This window comes from Canis aureus, chromosome 12, assembly GCF_053574225.1.
Source record: "Canis aureus isolate CA01 chromosome 12, VMU_Caureus_v.1.0, whole genome shotgun sequence".
Lineage (NCBI taxonomy): Eukaryota > Metazoa > Chordata > Mammalia > Carnivora > Canidae > Canis > Canis aureus.
The window spans coordinates 30,359,436-30,378,629 of NC_135622.1; the positions used below are offsets into that span (position 1 = coordinate 30,359,436).

Consider the following 19,194-nt stretch of genomic DNA (forward strand, 5'->3'; position numbering starts at 1 on the left):
TACCACTATTAGAGATCTAGTCTAGGGTCTGGCAGCTGAGTCCCTCAGAGACGGTTTTAAGCAAAAAGCACATGTGCCAGGTAAGTAAAACATGTTAACATGGATATGAGCCTGCCAACAAAGAGGATCCAAAGCAGGCTGTGCCTCTATCAAAAGCCTTTGCACTGGCCACCCCGGTCAGAAAGTCCAGGTGTTCCAGTTTAATGAACTCTTTCCCCAGAATTTTTTAAACCACTAGTTTGTGAAATTAAACATTACAATGTTTCTGATTTCTGCTTTCAGTCCTCAATTATTCTCATATAAAGATCAGATTTTCTTTTTGGTCATAAAGTAGTAAGTAACTGAAAATGGAGTTAAGTGGTAGTGAGAAAGGAGAAGATCCACCACATAGAAAAGCCCAACTATCTTGGAACCATTTAAAGACAAATTCATGGGATGCTTAGGTGGCTCAGCAGTTGGGCATCTGCCTTTAAATCGGCATGATCCCGGAGTTCTGGGATCGATTCCCGCATCAGGCTCTCTGCATGGAGCCTGCTGCTCCCTCTGCCTATGTCTCTGCCTCTCTCTCTCTCTCTCTGTTTCTCATGAATAAATAAATAAAATCTAAAAAAAAAAAAACCAAATTCATGAGGCGCCTGGGTGGCTCAGTTAAGTCCTTGCCTTCTGCTCAGGTCATGATCCTGGGGTCCTGGGATCAAGCCCCACATTGGGCTTCCTACTCAGCAGCGTGGCACCCTCTCCCTCCCCACACCACTGGTGCTCTCTCAAATAAATTATAAAAATCTTTAAAAAAAGACAAATTCATCTTAACATTCATAGAGGTTGACAATACTGTGTAACTGGTGTTTTTCACAATGACCACTCACCTAAATTGTTTTATTTTTTTATTTTATTTTTTTCCTAAATTGTTTTATTTTTTTTTAAACTTCCTGGCTTTTTTTTTTTTTTTTTAATAAGATTTATTTATTTATTCATTCAGAGACCGAAGAGAGAGGCAGAGACACAGGCAGAGGGAGAAGCAGGCTCCATACAGGAAGCCCGACGTGGGACTCGATCCCGGGTCTCCAGGATCACACCCCGGGCTGCAGGCGGCGCTAAACCGTTGCGCCACCGGAGCTGCCCCCTAAATTGTTTTAAAGCAAAAAAAAAAAAAAAACCCAAATAACCACCAATAGCCCCAAGATTAAATTCTCAGCCTTGTGTCTTGTCATTACTCTAAATTTCCCTCCCCAAGTGACAATGTAACCTTGAACTCTGGATCTAGTGGATGGATAAGTCTTCCAAAAGAAACTTCATCCTGGTACTTAAACATGGAGTTCATTTGAGATGCCTTTTGTGGTTTTTTGTTTTGTTTGTTTATTTTTGAGATGCCTTTTGACAATTTAGTTTCAATTAGCTAGCTAGGGATCCCCAGGTGGCTCAGTGGTTTAGTGCCAGCATTCAGCCCAGGGCCTGATCCTGGAGACCCAGGATCGAGTCCCACGTCAGGCTCCCTGCATGGAACCTGCTTCTCCCTCTGCCTGTGTCTCTGCTCTCTCTCTGTGTCTCTCATGAATAAATAAATAAAATTCTTAAATAAAATAAAAATTAAAATCTAAATCAATAAATAAAATAAATTATTAGCTCTGTCAAACTATCTTCTAGAAGGAAATTTCAGGAAGTTTTCCATCCATCAGTTTTCTTTCTGTCCAGCTCCTAGGACCTACCTGTGGAAAGAGAGGTGCGATCACAGGGCCTGTGACCTCCTCTTCCCGCTCCAGCTGTACCAGCACCACAACCGGCCCACCACTGTAGGGGACAAGAGGGGGGAGCGCATCAGCACCGAGGTAGTGCGGTGGGATGGCCCTGTCACTGTGTGCCCAGCAGGGACCCTGGGGCAGGGCGCACGGCCAGCCCTGGCTCACCTGCGGATGCTGTCCTTATCCACCACTTCGTAAGAAAGCTCAATATTAGGGTAGCGGTTGCAGAAGCGGGCCACATCAGCGATCTGGCTGTCAGACAGCTGAAGCAATGCATTTCGCTCTTCATCTTCCATCTCCATGATGTCAAAAACACTCTCCACTCCCTGCAGGGGTATTCAGAGGTCAGGGAAGGAGAACACAGAGTAACAGCAAATGGAATTTGGCTCGACAGCTGCTAATCTTACTTCCTATACCATCAGAGCATCCATACACAGCTTCAGAAAGAACACAGCCCACAACTGTACAACTGTCAGGCTCTCTAGCATCTCAATATGTAACACCCTCAGAGAAATTAGAACTCCCCCCTGCTCTGACTCACCCTTCCCCAAACACAACCCCCCCACCCCCCAAATCCCAGGACACCTGTCTCAGCCATCCAACCATCCAGGTCCAGACCCAACTCACCTTGTCTGTGCAACGTTTAATATGCTCTGAAGTGAAGTGTGGCAGCTGTTTCAGGTAGGAGTCCTTGGACCACATGGCTTGGGTTACCATCTGGGCCAGTTCCATAGCTGCCAAAGCAGGGCTAAGCCACCCATTGCTGGAGAGGACATCCACGCAGGCCTGAATGAGCCTGATTGCCTGAACCAGGATAGGAGTGCAAGAGAAGGAAAGGTTGGAACTGCTACTTCACAGGCCACCACCAGCCCCTCCACTCCATACCCACACCTGCACCCACACCATACCTTGCTAAGAATTTCCTCTGTATCTGACTGCAGCTCAGCACTCAGCTGCATGCGGGACAGGTGAGCTTGCAGAAGCAGGTTGGTCTTGACGTGTGGGTCATTGAACTTAGGGTTATTCAGCTTGTGGGGGACCTTCTGAGCCAACTGGAGAGTGGAAGAAAAATAAAGAGCTGGTAATGGACAAGTGACCCTCCCCAAGAACAGCTCTCAGGCCCAAAGTACCACCCGCTGCCACAAGCTCACAACCCTTAAAAACAGAGAAGTGTGAGTGACGTGTTGGGGTCTTCCTGTGGTGGCAGAAACACGGCATGCTCCGGGCACACAGGCTAAGTTTCAACTCTAAAGATGTGGTCCCGAATCCACGATGTCCTCCTCACCTGTCGCAGGAGGTTATCTTCATGGTGTCGGATGGGAATGTTCTCATACTCTGCCGCATTGGAGATGATCTCGATAAGCCCTCGCACCTTGGTCTTGGCATTCAGGGACATGCTGAAGAGCTCTGACAGCCAAAGGTAAGGAGAAAGGGGAGGAGTCAGAAGCAGGCAGAAAAGGAGGAGGGAGGAAAGTTAACTGCCTGGGCTACCCTACCCCTGTACTACCCCACAATACATCCCTCTAATGAACACACAGGGTGCTAGAAGCCCTGTGCCCTCTCACCCACTGGGCTGCAGGCCCCTGCATGAGACTCCTTTAGCTTGGGCTCCCCAGACACCAGCCCCTGCCGGCCCCTCACCAATGGTGGTGTAGTTGATGTAATAGTAAGCAGCAATCATGCCCAGGTTCAGGGGTGCCACATCCATCTCGTCTTCAATGCTGATGCACTTGGACTGCTCCAAGTCACTCAGGGTCTGCTCCACGAGTTCTGACAAGTGGTCAGACAGGTGACGATGGGAGATGCCTGTGACGGTGAGAGAGAAGTAGGGAGTCACCAGGAGATGGCCGGCAAGGGCCATGAGAACCACAAAAGGATACTGTGCACTCCACAGTCCACTGACCCTGCAGGTTGTAGTAATTGGGGTTCTGTGTCATGCGGCGGTACAGAAAGGTCCAGGTCAGGTAGTCCACCGCATCCTGCTTGTTCTCTATGGTCTTGGTAACAATCTCAGCATTGAAGTGGTCATGCATACAGTGGTCGAGGTGGGACTCTACTGGCAAAGGCTCATATAAAAACTTCTTGAAGAAATCCTGTAGATTGGGAAAGGAGAGATGGCAATAAAGAGTCAATGATAACACGGTCACAAAAAAGGGCTAAGGGCAAATCAACAGGGAATGGCTCTGTGTTACAGACCCAGCTAATACAACAATGGAAGAACTCACTGTACTGACTAGGTGTGTATGCCTGGTCCCACTGGCCTCATTGGCCATTCTACAATGGGAATATGGATAGAGCAAGTCAAACAGGCCTAACAATATATGAAGAACCAGCCAGAAAGTAAAGACCTCAACATGTGGAGTCAGCAGCAGCAGCAAAAATAAAGGGTACAAAATTCCATGTGCCGAGAAGGTTATCATAAAAGCAATGTGGAAAATAAAAGAAACAGAAGCTAACAGAAAGAATGTAAACAAGGAAAGACACCTAAGAAAGAATCTGCTCTGAGACCAGGAATGACCTTTTTAGAGCCCTGGCACATGATGACACAGCGCCCCTCGTCATCCTGCAGTGGGCGGTTGGCATGGCCCACCATCTGAAGCACATCGTAGATGGGGTAATCCACGTACCTGGGGACAGAGAAGAAAGGTGGCAAAGAGGCATCCACATGGAGACTGCACTCAGGCAGCTCAGACTCCCTCAATGCCAAAGAATAAAACGCAAATGTGGGAGACAGTGGACAATTACAGCTATCCCCCGAGCACTTCCCGTGCTCAGTTACTAGTTTCACTTGTTTCTCTCTATATCATTGTGATTTTCAAGTGTAAGAGTTGAGACTGTAAGAGTTGAGACTGCAAATCAGGGTCCTTGAACCAAAGCTACAAACCCAGCGAATGCCAAAAGCAAGTAACTCCCTAAGAAAGGATCAAATATGTAGGTCAAGCTTTCCAAACAGCTGTGTCTCAGAAGTTAGACACTCACCTGACTTAAATCCAAACCTAGAATGAATTTCAGATGTTAAAAATAAGCCCATAGCGAATATTCCAGGAAAAAAAAAATCTACATTTTGAGAAAAAATTAAGAATTAAATCATTCAAGTTTTTAAGGAAAACCGAACCTTCTCCTTCTACTTCTTGTTACCACACAGGTGTGTGACTTGGATCATGTCACTTTCCCTATCTATAAGATAAACAACTACCTAATCTCCACCTCAAACTTCCTGGTTCTCCAACTTGCTGCAATGTGACAGGATGACCACAGAAGGAAAAGTGAGCCTAAAGGGTATCCCTGGTCGCTCAGAGGTTTAGTGCCTGCCTTCGGCCCAGGGTGTGATCCTGGAGTCCTGGGATTGAGTCCTACATTGGACTCCCCACATGGAACCTGCTTCTCCCTTTGCCTGTGTCTCTGCCCCTCTCTCTCTCTGTGTCTCTCATGAATAAATAAATAAAATCTTTAAAAAAAGAAAAAGTGAACCTAGGGCCTAAGACTAAACACTCTCTCAGACATGTATGTGGCTGTGGGGGAATCTCAGCTGGCTCTTCATCTCCCTAACACCTTTCCTTCATAATTTCTGTATCTGCAGATGTTATGTTCATTTTATTTTATTTTTTTAAGATTTTATTTATTAATGAAAGACACAAGCAGAGAGAGAAGCAGGCTCCATGCAGGGAGCCCGATGTGTGACTCGATCCCAGGTCTCCAGGACCAGGCCCTGGGCTGAAGGTGGCGCTAAACCGCTGAGCCACCCGGGCTGCCCTGTTATGTTCATTTTAGGAGAAGGTTCCCATTAATGCAGAGCACAGTGAGACTCACGCATGGATCTTGCCATTGTAGTACTGGGTGTCCATGATGATCACCAGGTGGGCGGCCACATTCATGCCCCAGCAGAGACTTCGAGAAGCTACCACCACCTGGATAGCCCCTGAGAGGCAGAGGGGAGAAGATGACTGAGTGCAGGCCAGCTCCCTGGGAGGATCTGTCTCCCTCGCAGGTAGGGCCTTATCCTGTGCTTCTTTTGAGAACTCAGAGCAAAGTTTGCTGGGAATGAGCCCTAATCATGACAAGGGCTAACGCAATACTGTAAGAGGTGGCTCCATGCTGCTGCTGCCCTGCTTGGGAGACTATCTTGTAGTAAATGAGATAATCCTAGAATAGAATCCCAAGCTCAGGGAAAGCTAGGCTTAGCTATCTGCTTGACAGACTGGCCTTGCTGACTGGAACGTGGTAACACCAACTCAGTCATACGCTGGCTCAGTACGTACAGCAAGACTGAGCTGTGAGCATGCCTCAAACCACAGATTCAAGCATCAAAGAGTGCCAGCATCTCCACTGCAGTGCCACCAAATAGTGCTAATACTCTGCGTGAAATGCCATAGGTCAACAAGGGACAGTGGTACACAGACCACCCAAATGAGACTCAGCTCGAGCGTTTATTACACCTCTAAGATCTAACAAACTTGGTGAGAGTGGTATCTGTGGAAAGCCAGGTCTACCAGTCAGAAGTCCTGGTCTAGAAAACCAGATTCTGAAGTAATACCACCTTTACAATGCCTGTTTTCTCATCTAGCAAGTAGGCATGATATTCTACCCATATTCCAAGGTTATCGGGAGGATCAAATGAGGTAATAGATAAACTCATCAGAAAAGAATTTTGAGGATGATGAGTCTGCTGGAGGAAAGTATCACCCACGTCCTAAAATTTCATATCTATCGCCTGTGATACCCTTACATCTGACCTCCTTCTGGCCACAAGAATTTTCTTCACCTGAGCTGAAGAGCTGTTCCACCAGGCGTCGCTCCATGGGGCTGAGGCCCTCGTGCAGGTAGCCCACCCCATTTAACAGCGTTTCCTTGAGAGTGCTGTCACTTAGTTTCTCCAGGTACGGGATTAGATCCTTCTCGGTGCAGTGCAAGAACCTAGGCAGCACAGACACTGAATCGGCTCAGAGCACTTCCCAACCCTGGCAAGACCCTTCCAACCATTGCAGCTGGCCAGCCCCTAGCCCGATGGGGCTAATCCCCACCTTCACGAACAGGAGGCTCTTCATGGTGAGCCAACCTCAGTGACCCAACCCTCCCTGCCCCTCCCTGCCCCACCTCTGCCGCTGGATGTCAGCTGCACACGTGGTGAGGATGTCAATCGCAGTGAGGCGGGTCTGCTTTCGGGACGGAACAAAAACAATGACAGGCTTCTTGGGAGAATGTTTGGTGATAGCATGGTACACGGGCTTGGCCATGGAGAGCAGGCGAGTCTGTGTGTGGCTAATGTTGAAGCCCTGGAGACCGAGGAAAACAAAGGGACAGGCATCAGACCTGGTCCTCTGCCACAAGGCCACATAGGAGCGGGGAGGACGGGTCCTACCTGGATATGCAGCTCCAAGGGCACGGGACGCACATTCGGGTGGAAGTTGAAGGTAGAGGTGGCACTGCACCCCAGCCAGTGGGCCACATCCTTAGCATTCGAGAGCGAGGAGCTAAGGGCCACGATGCGAATGGGTCGCTCAATCTGGGAGGAGATGTAGCGCATCCGGGAGCAGATCACTTCTAAGACAGGCTGGAACACAGGGAGGGAGTCACTACAGGCACAGGCCCCCCACCCCCCATCCCAAGCCTGCACCCAGAGTAAGCCTTCCTGTACAGCCGACCACCTCGAAATGGTCGCCTCACTCTTCCTTCTAATTAGGAGCTCTCCTATCTCTGGGTCCATCTCCTCCATAGCAGCCAATCTCCACTAAGCAATGCTACTTTTCAAGAGGACTACCAAAAAAGTCTCACATTGTACCTTTGGAATAAAGTGACAAGCAGAATTTTCTAAGCAGCGGCACCTGGTCTCTGGCCTCAGACCCCAGGCTAAGTCCCAATGCCAAGGCCTCTCAGGCAGTCACAGCTCTGAGCCTGTGCCATACCCCATTCTCGCCCCCAATAAGGTGGACTTCATCCACCACGAAGAGGTTGATGTTCTGGACATTCTTGCGCTGCTTCCACCGCCGGGAGAGGATGTCCCACTTCTCAGGGGTGCTGATGATGATATTGCCCTTGCCCAGAAGCTTCAGGTCTGTGCTAGTCTCCCCCGTCAGGAGCACCACCTTCTTGTTGAGCCTGTCCTGGAACTTCTCGTACCAGTCCATGTAAACCTGGCATGCAGAGAGAGGAAGGGCAGAGAAACATGAGGCCAGGGTAGGTCTCGTTTCATTTCTAACAAGAAAAGCTAAAAAGCCTAACAGAGAGCCTTGATGATCTGTCTATCTCAAACTACTTTATAATCCCACGTTAACCCTTAAGAGATGACACACTGAGGACATGAACAAAAGAAAGCAAAGAGTCTTGCCTCAACTGACCTCAAGCATTTCAAGGATTTAGAAAATCTTGATCCAGGCTCAGATGAAAACAGCTTCCAGAAAAATTCACATGTGACACAACACCGTGCCACCTACCTGCTCTGCCAGCGCCTCCATGGGGGTGATATAGACACAGCGTCCCTCCGAGTTCTGCAGCAGCATCCGCAGGATGGCAAACTCTGCGCAGATGGTCTTTCCGCTGCCCGTGGGCGCCCCCACAAACACGTTGTCGTCACTGTTGTAGACGGTGTTGAACACTGGAAGCCGGTACAGCAGCAGGAGCAGAAGAGAGAAGAGACTCAGACCACTCCTCAGAGAAACTCAGCCAGCCAGTCAGCCATCAAGTGCCACCAGCCAATCGGACGGCATTAGGCCTCTCACAGCAGTCAGCCTATCACACCTCTCCCCCCTCATTTTTTCCACCTCACACACAAGCAACAGAGCAAGAGCCTGGACCAAGAGTTCAGGGAGCATGGAGACGACGGCAGGATGGCAGATGGAAGGAGGCCAAGTATCCCATGCTTCTATGCAGTTCTTCTCAGGGACCAGGATGTAGAACAAAAAGAACTGGCTACCTTTCTCTGCTCCTCCAACCCTCTCTTATGTTCCCTGGAAATGGTCTAATAAAGAAAGAAGGTAAAGCCTAAATCCTGCTATTCAAACTAGTTGAAGTCCAAGTTCTGTTTATTAGCTGGTTCAGTCAAGGTGCCTCTCCCTGCCTAGTTGCCAGGACACTAATAGTAGTATCACAAATGGCAAATCCCTCGGAATGGTGAAAAACATAAAAGAGAAAACACCCAGATGTACTCAGCCAAAAGAACTTAGATATCACTGCATACCCTGTGAACCTGGCCGTTATTTAAAACCATGCAGGGCAGGGGGTAGGGAGCCGGGGTGGCTCAGTTGGTTAAGCATCTGCCTTCGGCACAGGTCATGATGCCGAGGCTCCTGTGATTGAGCCCCAAGTCAGGCTCCCTATTCACTGGGGAATCTGCTTCTCTCTCTTCCGCTGTCCTTCCTCCCTGCTTGTGCTCCCTGGCTCTCTGTCAAATAAATCAAATCTTTGAAGAAAAAAATAACCAATGAGGGAGAAAGGGACCTCAATCAATGCTGCACACACTGGTTCAATACTTGAGCAACAAGGGCACGAATCCAGCCTCCTGAATCTGAGCTCCTGAGAAACAGCAATGCACCAGATAAGATCTTGTTCTACTGGCCCTGCCCATGACACGTTGCAAAAAAGCAAAGGACATCTAATGGTAACCAAGGACTGAGAAAGGATGAAGTCCTGTTGTGCTCCAACAGTAGGCACTGATGAGCTCCATCTACTTGAGTGCTCTACTTCCATTCCTGCCACAGAACACCTCTATCTCTAGGGAACCTTAAAAGGCCCCCAAAGGAAAAAACAAACAAACAAACAAAAAAACAAACAAACAAACAAAGGCCCCCAAAGGAAACAACCACCTGGGGACAGAAACACCTACCTTGGGTCTGGATGGGGTTGAAGAAAGGAAACTTATCCTGGTAAAGGCTCTCAAAGGCACTGTTTCTCAGGGCAGACACGGGCAAGGGCTGCAGGTCCAGAAGCTCAGTTGGAGGTGGGTACTTCTCTGGTAGGATCAGGTGCCGGAAGGAGACCGGCAGCTGGGTCTCACAAGCTGCAGAACAGAAATGAGTGGGGACGTGAGCAGTCCTCCCTTTACCTAATGGCCCCTCAGAGCTCCTCCCTGCACACTGGAAACACCAAGGCAACAGCAGATACTATCACTCTAACCCCACAAAATCCAGCCCAGCACAAAGTGCAAGACACCCTTACAATTCCCCCAGAAGATCTCCCTTTATGGGACTACAGGGAGACACACTCACAGAGCCAGCGGTCAGACACCACTCGGATGAAGTACTGAGGAGGCAGTGGTTCAAAAACAGGCACGAAGAACGTGATGAGGTGTTCATCCTGGGCATACTTGGCCTTGAGTAGAAAATACTCATGGTGGAGTATCACCTCACTATCCACATCCTCCACCAGAATCCAGAATGCTTCTGATGACCCATGAACCTGTCAACAGCAACACAAGGAACAGGAACATGACTCACACCTCCAACCCAGTTCTCCTCAGGAGCACTCTGCAAGTAGTCCCTCTGCCAAGCAAAGCCTCACCTTTTCATCCCACTGGAAGTCTGGCGTGATGGTCAGCTCCACTTTCAGGGTGGAGCGTGTGATTGGCTGTAGATGCACCGACAACTCCAACTTGGGGAAGAGGTGGACGTATTTGTGGATAGTCTTTCCCATCTTCGGCATGCGGATAAGCTCCCCTAGAAGGAAAGCAGAGCACTGGGGCTGCAGCCCAGCCTGCCAGGCACAGCTGCAGACCAGACCCTGAGGACAGGTGGCACAATCCCTCCACTCCCAGTACAGCCCAGAGGATTCAGAGCCCCGAGACTAAAAGCTAGCCTTGTTACTTCAGTGGGATGTGAGTAGTGAACACAGGACAAGAGGAAGGCCTCAGAACTGGCAAGAAGGCTCAAAAAGATGTCTGAATGGTAAGGATAAGGAGGACAGCTTCCCACACACCTATTTCATTATGATTCAAGTCATATAGACGCTCAAAGGGGAAGTTTTTCTTCTCAATCTTCTTCACCACTTCCTCAGGGAGTTTCCGGAACTGGCGCAGAGGACACATGGACTGCCACCTAGCCAGGAAGGAAACAACTGACAGTCCCTTGTGGAACAGACAGCCCTCGCCATGGCTTCCAATAGGTTAGCCAGGACCACACAAACACAGTCGTTTAATGGAAGGCATCCAGAACTGCACCCGCAATGGAACTTGAAAGCCACCACTCCCCACTCCTGGGCTCTACCCAAAGGGCCCTCCCTCTTCTCAACATTCACCCAAGTGAAAGTTCCCTCTTCATGAGTGAGGGCCAGAGATAAGAGCACTACAAGGCTTCCCCACCACACCCTCAGTCTGGAGACCTTAACTCATGGTGACCAGCTTTCCAGCTCCCTGTGCCCTTACATGCGTTTGTCAATCATCTTGCAGAGGTTCAGCGTCTTATCTGTCAGCTGTGCCCAACCTCGGTTCAGGACAATTTCAAAGATAGCACGCATCAACCGGCCAGCCGACTGAAGGAAGATAAAACATTCCCTCTGGTAAGTCCCCACTATTCCCAGATCTAATGAAGCCACCCAACAAGTGGCTTAATCACCTCAAACTCTCATGCAATTAGTCACACCACTCAAAAACCAAGTCCCTTTGTACTTACTTTTCATCTTTTGAATAGCAGATGCTTGCTAAACACAGAATAGTTAGAGAAGTATGGCTCAAGCTCACTGTACATCTTAACCTAATATTCACTGCATGATTTTTTAAAGCTTCAGCTTGCTTAGCACTTAGTGGTCTAGCAAGAGCAAGGATGCCAGTGACTTGCCCTTAGAGGTAAAGACAAAGCACAGCTAATAGAGCCCTTTGCTCCTTTACATTAAGAGCCCAGCAGCCATAGTGAGAAGTCATTCTCTGTAGGAAAGCAGATACCATGTCTTGTGGCTTTCCCCAGCATTATCTTACAGCCTTCTCAAGAGAGGCATGCTCATGATCAGTGGAACAGACTGGCTATACCAGACACACATCAACCATTGAGCCAACAAGGGCAAAAACTTGGCTTTCCTTCCCCCTCACTAGAGTCAGGCCTACTTTCTCCAAAATACACAAAAGCACAGGGCAGGGAGCTGTTCAGGTCTCCTTTGGCAGCACCACTGTGCTCTCACCTGTGTAACATACACCATGTCCGCCATCAGCGCAAAGCCCTCCAATTTCAGCTGCGAGATGAAGGCCTGGAGCAACACATTGATCTGGAAAAAAGCAAGGTTGGCCAGACGGTGGCCAATCATTGAATAGTCCAATCCAAAAAAGTGAATCATATTTGTTCTGGGATCCATGCCAGATCTTGATTTACAACCATTAAAAAATCATTACTTCACATAAACTGAACATATGAGAAGAATGCAAAAATGGGGAGAACTGAGCAGGTCACAAAACATATACTTGAATTCAAGGTTCACCTTTTAGAAAATTATAAAACCACTCACTCCTTCTCCCAAGCAGAGGAGTGGGCTCACCTTTGCACTGGGTTCCTCAATGCTCTCCTTCACAGGAATGGGCACCCTCTCCAGCAATTTTTGTAGCTCCAGCTTCTCCTCCTGCCAAAAGGAAACAGGTCAAGGAAAAGCCAGGTGACCAAAGAGAGAATCCATCTGATGACTCAATGGTGAGTACCAATCACCTGTCCCAACATGCTACATGGACTCACCTCTCTCACAGTGATGTTCTTGAACTCTGAGGACAAGGAGAAGACTCTGAAAAGCTCAATTTCACTCAGAGTGGGCTTCAGCAGCTGGTTGTAGGTCTGTACTGTGTCATTGGTAATATAGTAGTGGCTGGCTATGCGGCCCAGTTCTGTCACCTACAATGGAGAAACGCTCAATGCAATGGTATCATTAACAAGTGGCAACCTGTCACTGTGCACAACGGGTGCCCACCAGATCAATGTCAACACAAGCACCCAGCCCACACACTGAAGAAAGATGGCACAATACACTGGCCACCAGTGAACTGATGCCCACACAGAAAAGACAACTGAATTTGCCACCTCGACACAAGTGCATAAAGCAGGCATCAGCAACACCTAGTTTGCCATTTTAGAAGTTCCTAAATTCAAAGACCACGGTCCAATCCCATCTGTTTTTCTCCTGTTCCAAGCAATGGGCAATTGACAGGCAATATCCAAATCAAGAATGCAATTTGAAAAATCATCTTCTGGGGCTGCCACTTTTACTGAGACCTCTACCTTAATCCCTCAGCCCACTCACCTGGAAGTTGCCTGTCTTCTTGTCATACTTGACCAGATTGTTCTTATCCAGCATCAAGGCAGCAGTATGAACCAGATCCAATCGGCGTTGGTCCAAGAGGGGATCCCCCTTGAGGTCATCGTGAGAGATGCCATAAAGGGTTGGGGATCGGAGCATTCTGATATACAAGTAGGCATAGCCGAGCCAGTTCACTGCATCCTACAAGAAGTGAGAGCTCGTGGATCTTAGTATGGAGAAATGATGTCCAAATGAAGAGCTCCGATAGATCACTTAAAAATTAGTTCCTAACTATGAAAATGTATATTACATTGTCTTCTGAAGGTTTTCAACATCTCCTTATTAAAAAGACAGTCCTAAGATCTTAGTTAATAAGGGGAATTGTCTGCCATAGACTTAACAGACTTCTGAGAGACGGCTCACATCGAAGATATGGGGTGCAGGATTGGAGGACCCTAGATTCTGGTGGCCCATAGCCCGACGGAGACCATCCACCCCCTGATACCTTGGCTCCTCTAGAGAAAGCAAGAAGTGCCAAAAGCAGAGCCCTTCCCTACCTTGGCATTCTGGACGTTCCCCAGCACGATTTCTGCGTTAAGCATGTCAGGCAACTTTGAAACCATCTGGCTCTCAATAGGAAGTTGCTGATTGAGGAGGGACAGGTAGTACTGTAGCTCCCCATGAGATGTGATGAGTATGCCTTCACCTTTGGTGTCATACTGGGGTCTTCCAGCACGTCCCAGCATCTAGGTCAGAGATGGGAAACCAAGAGGGCCGTGGCCGCAGAGTTTATGGATTTGTTCCCAGGCCTCTACTTCATAGAACCCCACCTTCCATGTGCCACCTTTTGTGGCCTCCTTGCATTTTATATACAGAATACTTTACTGAAAATAACCTCAAAGGCTCTATACCTGCAGAATGTCCAGCGCCCCTAGCTCTGTCCAGCGCCCCTTCTCTGGACTGTACACCTGGGTGCCTTTGATGATGACTGTATGGGCAGGGAGATTCACACCCCAAGCCAGTGTTGCTGTGGAAACTAAAACCTACAGAAACAAGGAAAGTAATAAAGAAAACAGACATATGTTACCACTAGAGGGTTAGTATCCTCAAGTCCTCTAGGAAACCGGCCTCAGAGCTTCTAGCAGGACCGAGGTAGGCCCCATACTTGTCAAGGTAACACTAGAATTAAGAGGGAAAGAGTCGGGACACCTGGGTGGCTCAGTGGTTGAGCATCTGCCTTTGGCTCAGGTCATGATCCTGGGGTCCTGGGATCAAGTCCCACATCCAGCTCCCTACAGGGAGCCTGCTTCTCCCACTGCCTACGTCTCTGCCTCTCTCTGTGTATTTCTCATGAATAAATCAATAAAATCTTAAAAAAAAAAAAGAGGGAAAGAGTCCTTGGGTTCCCCTCATCTACCCAACAATGAACATTTCAAGGTTCTAGAGATACTTGCAAGGCAAAAGTGTAAACCTAAACATTAAGATTACTAGACAATTAATAATATACCCTATCCTGAGACAGAAAACAAGGTCCCAACCTTACAAGGCCCTGCTTGGAGGTACCTGCAGTCACTAACATGCCTCCTTTGTTATGCTTAGACACTTTTCTCAAATCACTCACCTTCCTTCACACAGTAGGTAAAGACCTGGAAGACGTGGCACAACATTGTATCCACTGTACTACCACAACCTTATGACCTGGTTTCCCTGAGCCACAAACAAAGTACTGGGCACAAACATCTGGCATTTGACAAGCAGGTCTTCTAAAGCCTACATTTTACTCCCCCTCACCTGAATATGTTTATCAGCAAAAAGATCCTCTACAAGTGTCCGGTCAACTCTGGTCATGCCTGCATGATGAATAGCAAAGCCATACGGCAGAAGATCCTTCAGCTCCAGGTTCTGTGGAACAGAAAAAGAACAGATGATTAGGTGAGCTTCGCTGTGGGAACTCTATGGAGACTAAGTAGATCTCTTCACATGAGACCCTGCCCCTTACCGAATCCACATAACCACACCTAGCCATTCAATCTTAACCTGTCTGATACAGTACCATCATGATGCAGTTGAGAACTGTATGGACTACCTTGGATTAAACCAGTTACCAGGTAGTTAACAGAGAACTGGGGCAGTTGCTCCTCACCTTGCACTGCTCAGCTTCTGTCCGAAGAACTTCTGTGGAGGCTGAGCCCTCTCTCAGGAACAGACCCAGAGTGTCCTTCTCCAGGCACATGTCACGGATGGCCCTGGCCGTCTTCCCAGTCTCCTTCCGGGAGTGGACAAAAACCAGCACCTAAGGAAAAACCAGTTTGCCGCGGTCAAGAGACACAGCTACCACAGTCACTTCTATGGCTCTGAGGTACCAATAACAGGAAGCAGCGGCTACACTACTGGATGGTGAGAAACCGAGGTCTAGAAGAAGGGCAATGGCAGGAATGTATATTGATTCAGAAGCCGGCAAGACCTTATGTAAGTAAAACTACAAAGCACAGTGGCAGAGTCCCATAGCTGGGAAAGTAAGCTCTAAGTACTCTACCTTTGAAACCAAGTTTAAATATAATAAGGATGCAAATTCAGGAATCTCCATTGCGAATTTGTGTTTAGGCACCTGACACAATTCTAAGCCACCTGAGGAATATGCCTATAAATTAACAGCTGAAATATTGTATTAAATGATGGGCACTGGCCTTTATAAAAGGACTGAGAAAGTAAGTCTCCATTTGGTAGGAAAGTCATTCAAGTATTTAGTGCCAAGAAAAGATTGGTCTCTTTATTTAAATGCAAATGCTTTTTAGCAGACAAAAATCTATACACCTTTCACTTTTCCTTAGTTTTTGTCTTGGTGAACTTAGCAGTGTTCGAGTAAAAAATTGTTACCATATTTTCTAGTAAAATGCCCTCTTTCACTAGTTTTTATTTGTATTTTCACAGGTTACATTTCTAGTGTCAACCACCCAAATCTTTTATAGAAGGACCCCTGATAATGTAGAGAGACAGACTGATTATCCGCACCTGGGGATTTCATTTTTGGGAGTTTTTAAATTACAAATTCAATTTCCTTTAGTGGTTATGAGACTATTCAGGTTATCTATTTCATCTAGACTGAGTTTTAGTAGATGGTGCTTTTTGAGGAACTGGCCCATTTCTTCTTCTAGGTTGGCAAATTTACGTGTGAAGTTTTTCATAGTATTCCTTTATTATCCTTCCCCTGGATACAGATTCTACTGTAATATCCCATTTCATTCCTAATACTGGTGATCTGTGTTGTATCTTCTCTTTTTTATTTTTGTCGATATTGCCTGATTATAAACCAAAAAGTCAAGAACACCTGGGTGGCTCAGCGTCTGCCTTCGGCTCAAGGCGTGATCCCAGGATCCGGGATCGAGACCCACATCAGGCTCCCTGCATGGAGCCTGCTTCTCCCTCTGCCTGTGTCTCTGTCTCTCATGAATAAATAAATAAAATCTTTAAAAACAAAACACTACAAAAAGTCAAGAACAGAGTTCAACAAGAAACCATAGACAGACCTGATTTTTTCCAGCATGTTCCATAATCTTCTCATAGACTATTTCATTCATGATCTGGAAACGCTTGATAGCTTTTTTCTCTGTGATACCCACATAAGTCTGTTCCAGGGGCACTGGGCGGAAGCTAGAAGTTCAACAGTTAAACATATTAGGCTTCTAGCACAGAATACTGAGGAAATAAACAGTCATATTTGCTGCCCAGGAACGACATTCCTTTCTAGATTCACACCACATCAAAACTCAAAGACCGGGACACCTGCGTGGCTCAGTGGTTTAGCACCTGCCTTCGGCCCAAGGCATGATCCTGGAGTTCCAGGATCAAGTCCCACATCGGGCTCCCTGCATGGAGCCTGCTTTTCCCTCTGCCTGTGTCTCTGCCTCTCTCTCTCTCTGTCTCTCTCATGAGTGAATAAAATCTTTTTTTTTTTTTAAGAAATCTTTAATAAATCTTATTTATTCACGAAAGACATAGGCTGAGAGAGGCAGAGACATAAGCAGAGGGAGAATCAGGCTCCTCGCAGGGAGCCCAATATGGGACTTGAAAAAATAAAAAAAGAAAGAAAAGAAAGAAAGAAAAGAAAGAAAAGAAAGAAGAAAGAAAGAAAGAAAGAAAGAAAGAAAGAAAGAAAGAAAGAAAGAAAGAAAGAAAGAAAGAAAGAAAAGAAAGAAACCAAACCCAAAGACCCTTCTAATACCCAATCCAACAAAGCTCCCTGAAAGGGGGATAGGGCAGCAGGAAGGTCACCCTGGTTAAATTTCTCCCATCTTCTCTCATACCTATTGTCGAAGTAAAAGAGGCCCTTGGCAGGATCCACACGCAGGAAGGTAGCCACGTCTTCATAGTTGGGGAGGGTAGCACTTAGACCAATGAGTCGGACATCCTCCTGAGTCATCTCAATGTTTCGGATGGCCCTGGCCACCAAAGCTTCTAAGACAGGACCTCTGTCATCGTGGAGGAGATGGATCTCATCCTAAGTAATGAAGGGGCTACAAATTATCTCCAGGACTAGAAAAATGTGGTCCTCTTTCCTGAAAATAGTCCCATTTTGTGGTATATACCTCATATGCCAAATAAAGAAGAAAAGAGCAGGCAAGAGAAACCCAAAGGGTGGGACAACATTCACTGTGAAATACCCTGGAAAATATTCTCCTGTAACCACTGAGAGCTGCATTGCTAATTTAGTGAAACATATGCTTAATGGCAAGAAAATCTAATACTTCAGGTAAATGAGTTCATCACTTCACTCAAAGACAAATTTCTTGGGTAGCTCAGTGGCTGAGCATCTGCCTTTGGCTTGGGTCATGATTCCAGGGTCCTGGGATCAAGTCCCTTATCAGGCTCCCCACAGGGAGCCTCGCTCTACCTGTGTCTTTGCCTCTATGTCTCTCATGAATAAATAAAATCTTAAAAAAAAAAAAAAGACATTTCTTTACTAAAAATGAAGCTTCTAAGCAGATCATATTTATATCAAAGAAGGTTTCACCTCTGGGCAGTTATCCTTACTACTTTGTACTTGCAAAAGATATCATGAATCAAATGATGAGCTCGCATATCCTAAGGTAATGCTTCTTAAATTTCAGTATGCAGCATGGGATCTTACTAAAAAGCAGATTGTGGGGTACCTGAGTAGTTTAGTTAAGCACCAAATTCTTGATTCCAGCTCAGGTCATGAGCTCAGGGTCCAGAGATCAAGCCCAACGTGGGGCTCTGCACTCAGCGTGGAGTCTGAGATTCTCTCTCTCTCTCTCTGCCCCTCCCCTGGCTCACACTCTTTCTCAATAAATCAATTAATTAATATCTTAAAATAAATCAATAAAAAGATTATATTTCAGTAGGTGTGGGATGGGGCCAGGGACTCTGCACTTATTAAAGACTTTGAATAGTGAGGCTCCAAAGCGGGGGTTGACAAACTTCATAAAGGGCCAATCAGGGACACCTGGGTAGCTCAGTGGTTCAGCCTTTGGCTCAGGTTGTGATCCCAAGGTCCTAGGATCAAGTCCTGCATCAGACTCCCTGCAGGGAGCCTGCTTCTCCCTCTTCCTATGTCTCTGCCCCCTCTGTGTCTCTCTTGAGTAAATAAACCTTAAAAAAAAAGGGGGGGGGGGCCGGCAATCAGTATTTTAGGATTGTAAGCCATACAGTCTCTGCTACAAATAAAACTGACCCCTGTACAATGCAGGAGTTAGGGGTGTCCTACGTAGTCGAGAATCTGCTTATAACTTCAATTCTCCCAAAACTTAACTACAAATAGCCTACTCTTTACCAGAAGTCTTACAATAACATAAACAGTTGGCGAACACACATTCCATATACATTTTATATACTTGTATTCTTACAATAAACTAAAATAATGTTATTAGAAGTATAAAAGTATAAATATGGGCAGCTCCGGTGGCTCAGACGTTTAATGCCGCCTTCAGCCTAGGGCAAATCCTGGAGACCTGGGATCGAGTCCCATGTCAGGCTCCCTGCATGGAGCCTGCTTCTCCCTCTGCCTGTGTCTCTGCCTCTCTCTCTGTGTCTCTCATGAATGAATAAATAAAATCTTAAAAAAAAAAAAAAAAAAGTATGAATAACACGTTTACAGTATGGCACTATATTTATTTTTTTTTAAATCCATATATAAGTGGACCCATGGAGTTCAAGCCTGTGTTGTTCAAGAGTCCACTGTACTTACTTCTGTAACTGCAGCACAAAAGCAACTGTAAACCATACATAAATAAATGGG

General features: G+C 46.8%; 1 protein-coding gene across 1 annotated transcript in view; it reads right to left on the reverse strand.

The window, feature by feature from the left end:
- Nucleotides 1–19,194, reverse strand: part of SNRNP200 (small nuclear ribonucleoprotein U5 subunit 200) — a 32,475-nt gene that overhangs the window by 1,423 nt on the left and 11,858 nt on the right. Inside the window, exons 15-43 of the mRNA XM_077843398.1 lie at nt 17,243–17,436; nt 16,466–16,589; nt 15,082–15,231; nt 14,730–14,840; nt 13,850–13,981; nt 13,496–13,684; nt 12,942–13,139; nt 12,383–12,535; nt 12,192–12,272; nt 11,841–11,924; nt 11,092–11,198; nt 10,647–10,765; nt 10,233–10,387; nt 9,941–10,130; nt 9,559–9,732; nt 8,171–8,331; nt 7,643–7,870; nt 7,099–7,290; nt 6,834–7,012; nt 6,502–6,653; nt 5,550–5,658; nt 4,258–4,366; nt 3,643–3,832; nt 3,381–3,545; nt 3,025–3,146; nt 2,648–2,791; nt 2,367–2,543; nt 1,905–2,065; nt 1,707–1,788 (exon numbers count right to left, since the gene is read on the reverse strand). Of these exons, the coding sequence (XP_077699524.1) occupies nt 1,707–1,788; nt 1,905–2,065; nt 2,367–2,543; nt 2,648–2,791; nt 3,025–3,146; nt 3,381–3,545; nt 3,643–3,832; nt 4,258–4,366; nt 5,550–5,658; nt 6,502–6,653; nt 6,834–7,012; nt 7,099–7,290; nt 7,643–7,870; nt 8,171–8,331; nt 9,559–9,732; nt 9,941–10,130; nt 10,233–10,387; nt 10,647–10,765; nt 11,092–11,198; nt 11,841–11,924; nt 12,192–12,272; nt 12,383–12,535; nt 12,942–13,139; nt 13,496–13,684; nt 13,850–13,981; nt 14,730–14,840; nt 15,082–15,231; nt 16,466–16,589; nt 17,243–17,436 (4,332 nt within the window). The remainder of the gene's footprint in view (nt 1–1,706; nt 1,789–1,904; nt 2,066–2,366; nt 2,544–2,647; nt 2,792–3,024; nt 3,147–3,380; nt 3,546–3,642; nt 3,833–4,257; nt 4,367–5,549; nt 5,659–6,501; nt 6,654–6,833; nt 7,013–7,098; nt 7,291–7,642; nt 7,871–8,170; nt 8,332–9,558; nt 9,733–9,940; nt 10,131–10,232; nt 10,388–10,646; nt 10,766–11,091; nt 11,199–11,840; nt 11,925–12,191; nt 12,273–12,382; nt 12,536–12,941; nt 13,140–13,495; nt 13,685–13,849; nt 13,982–14,729; nt 14,841–15,081; nt 15,232–16,465; nt 16,590–17,242; nt 17,437–19,194) is intronic.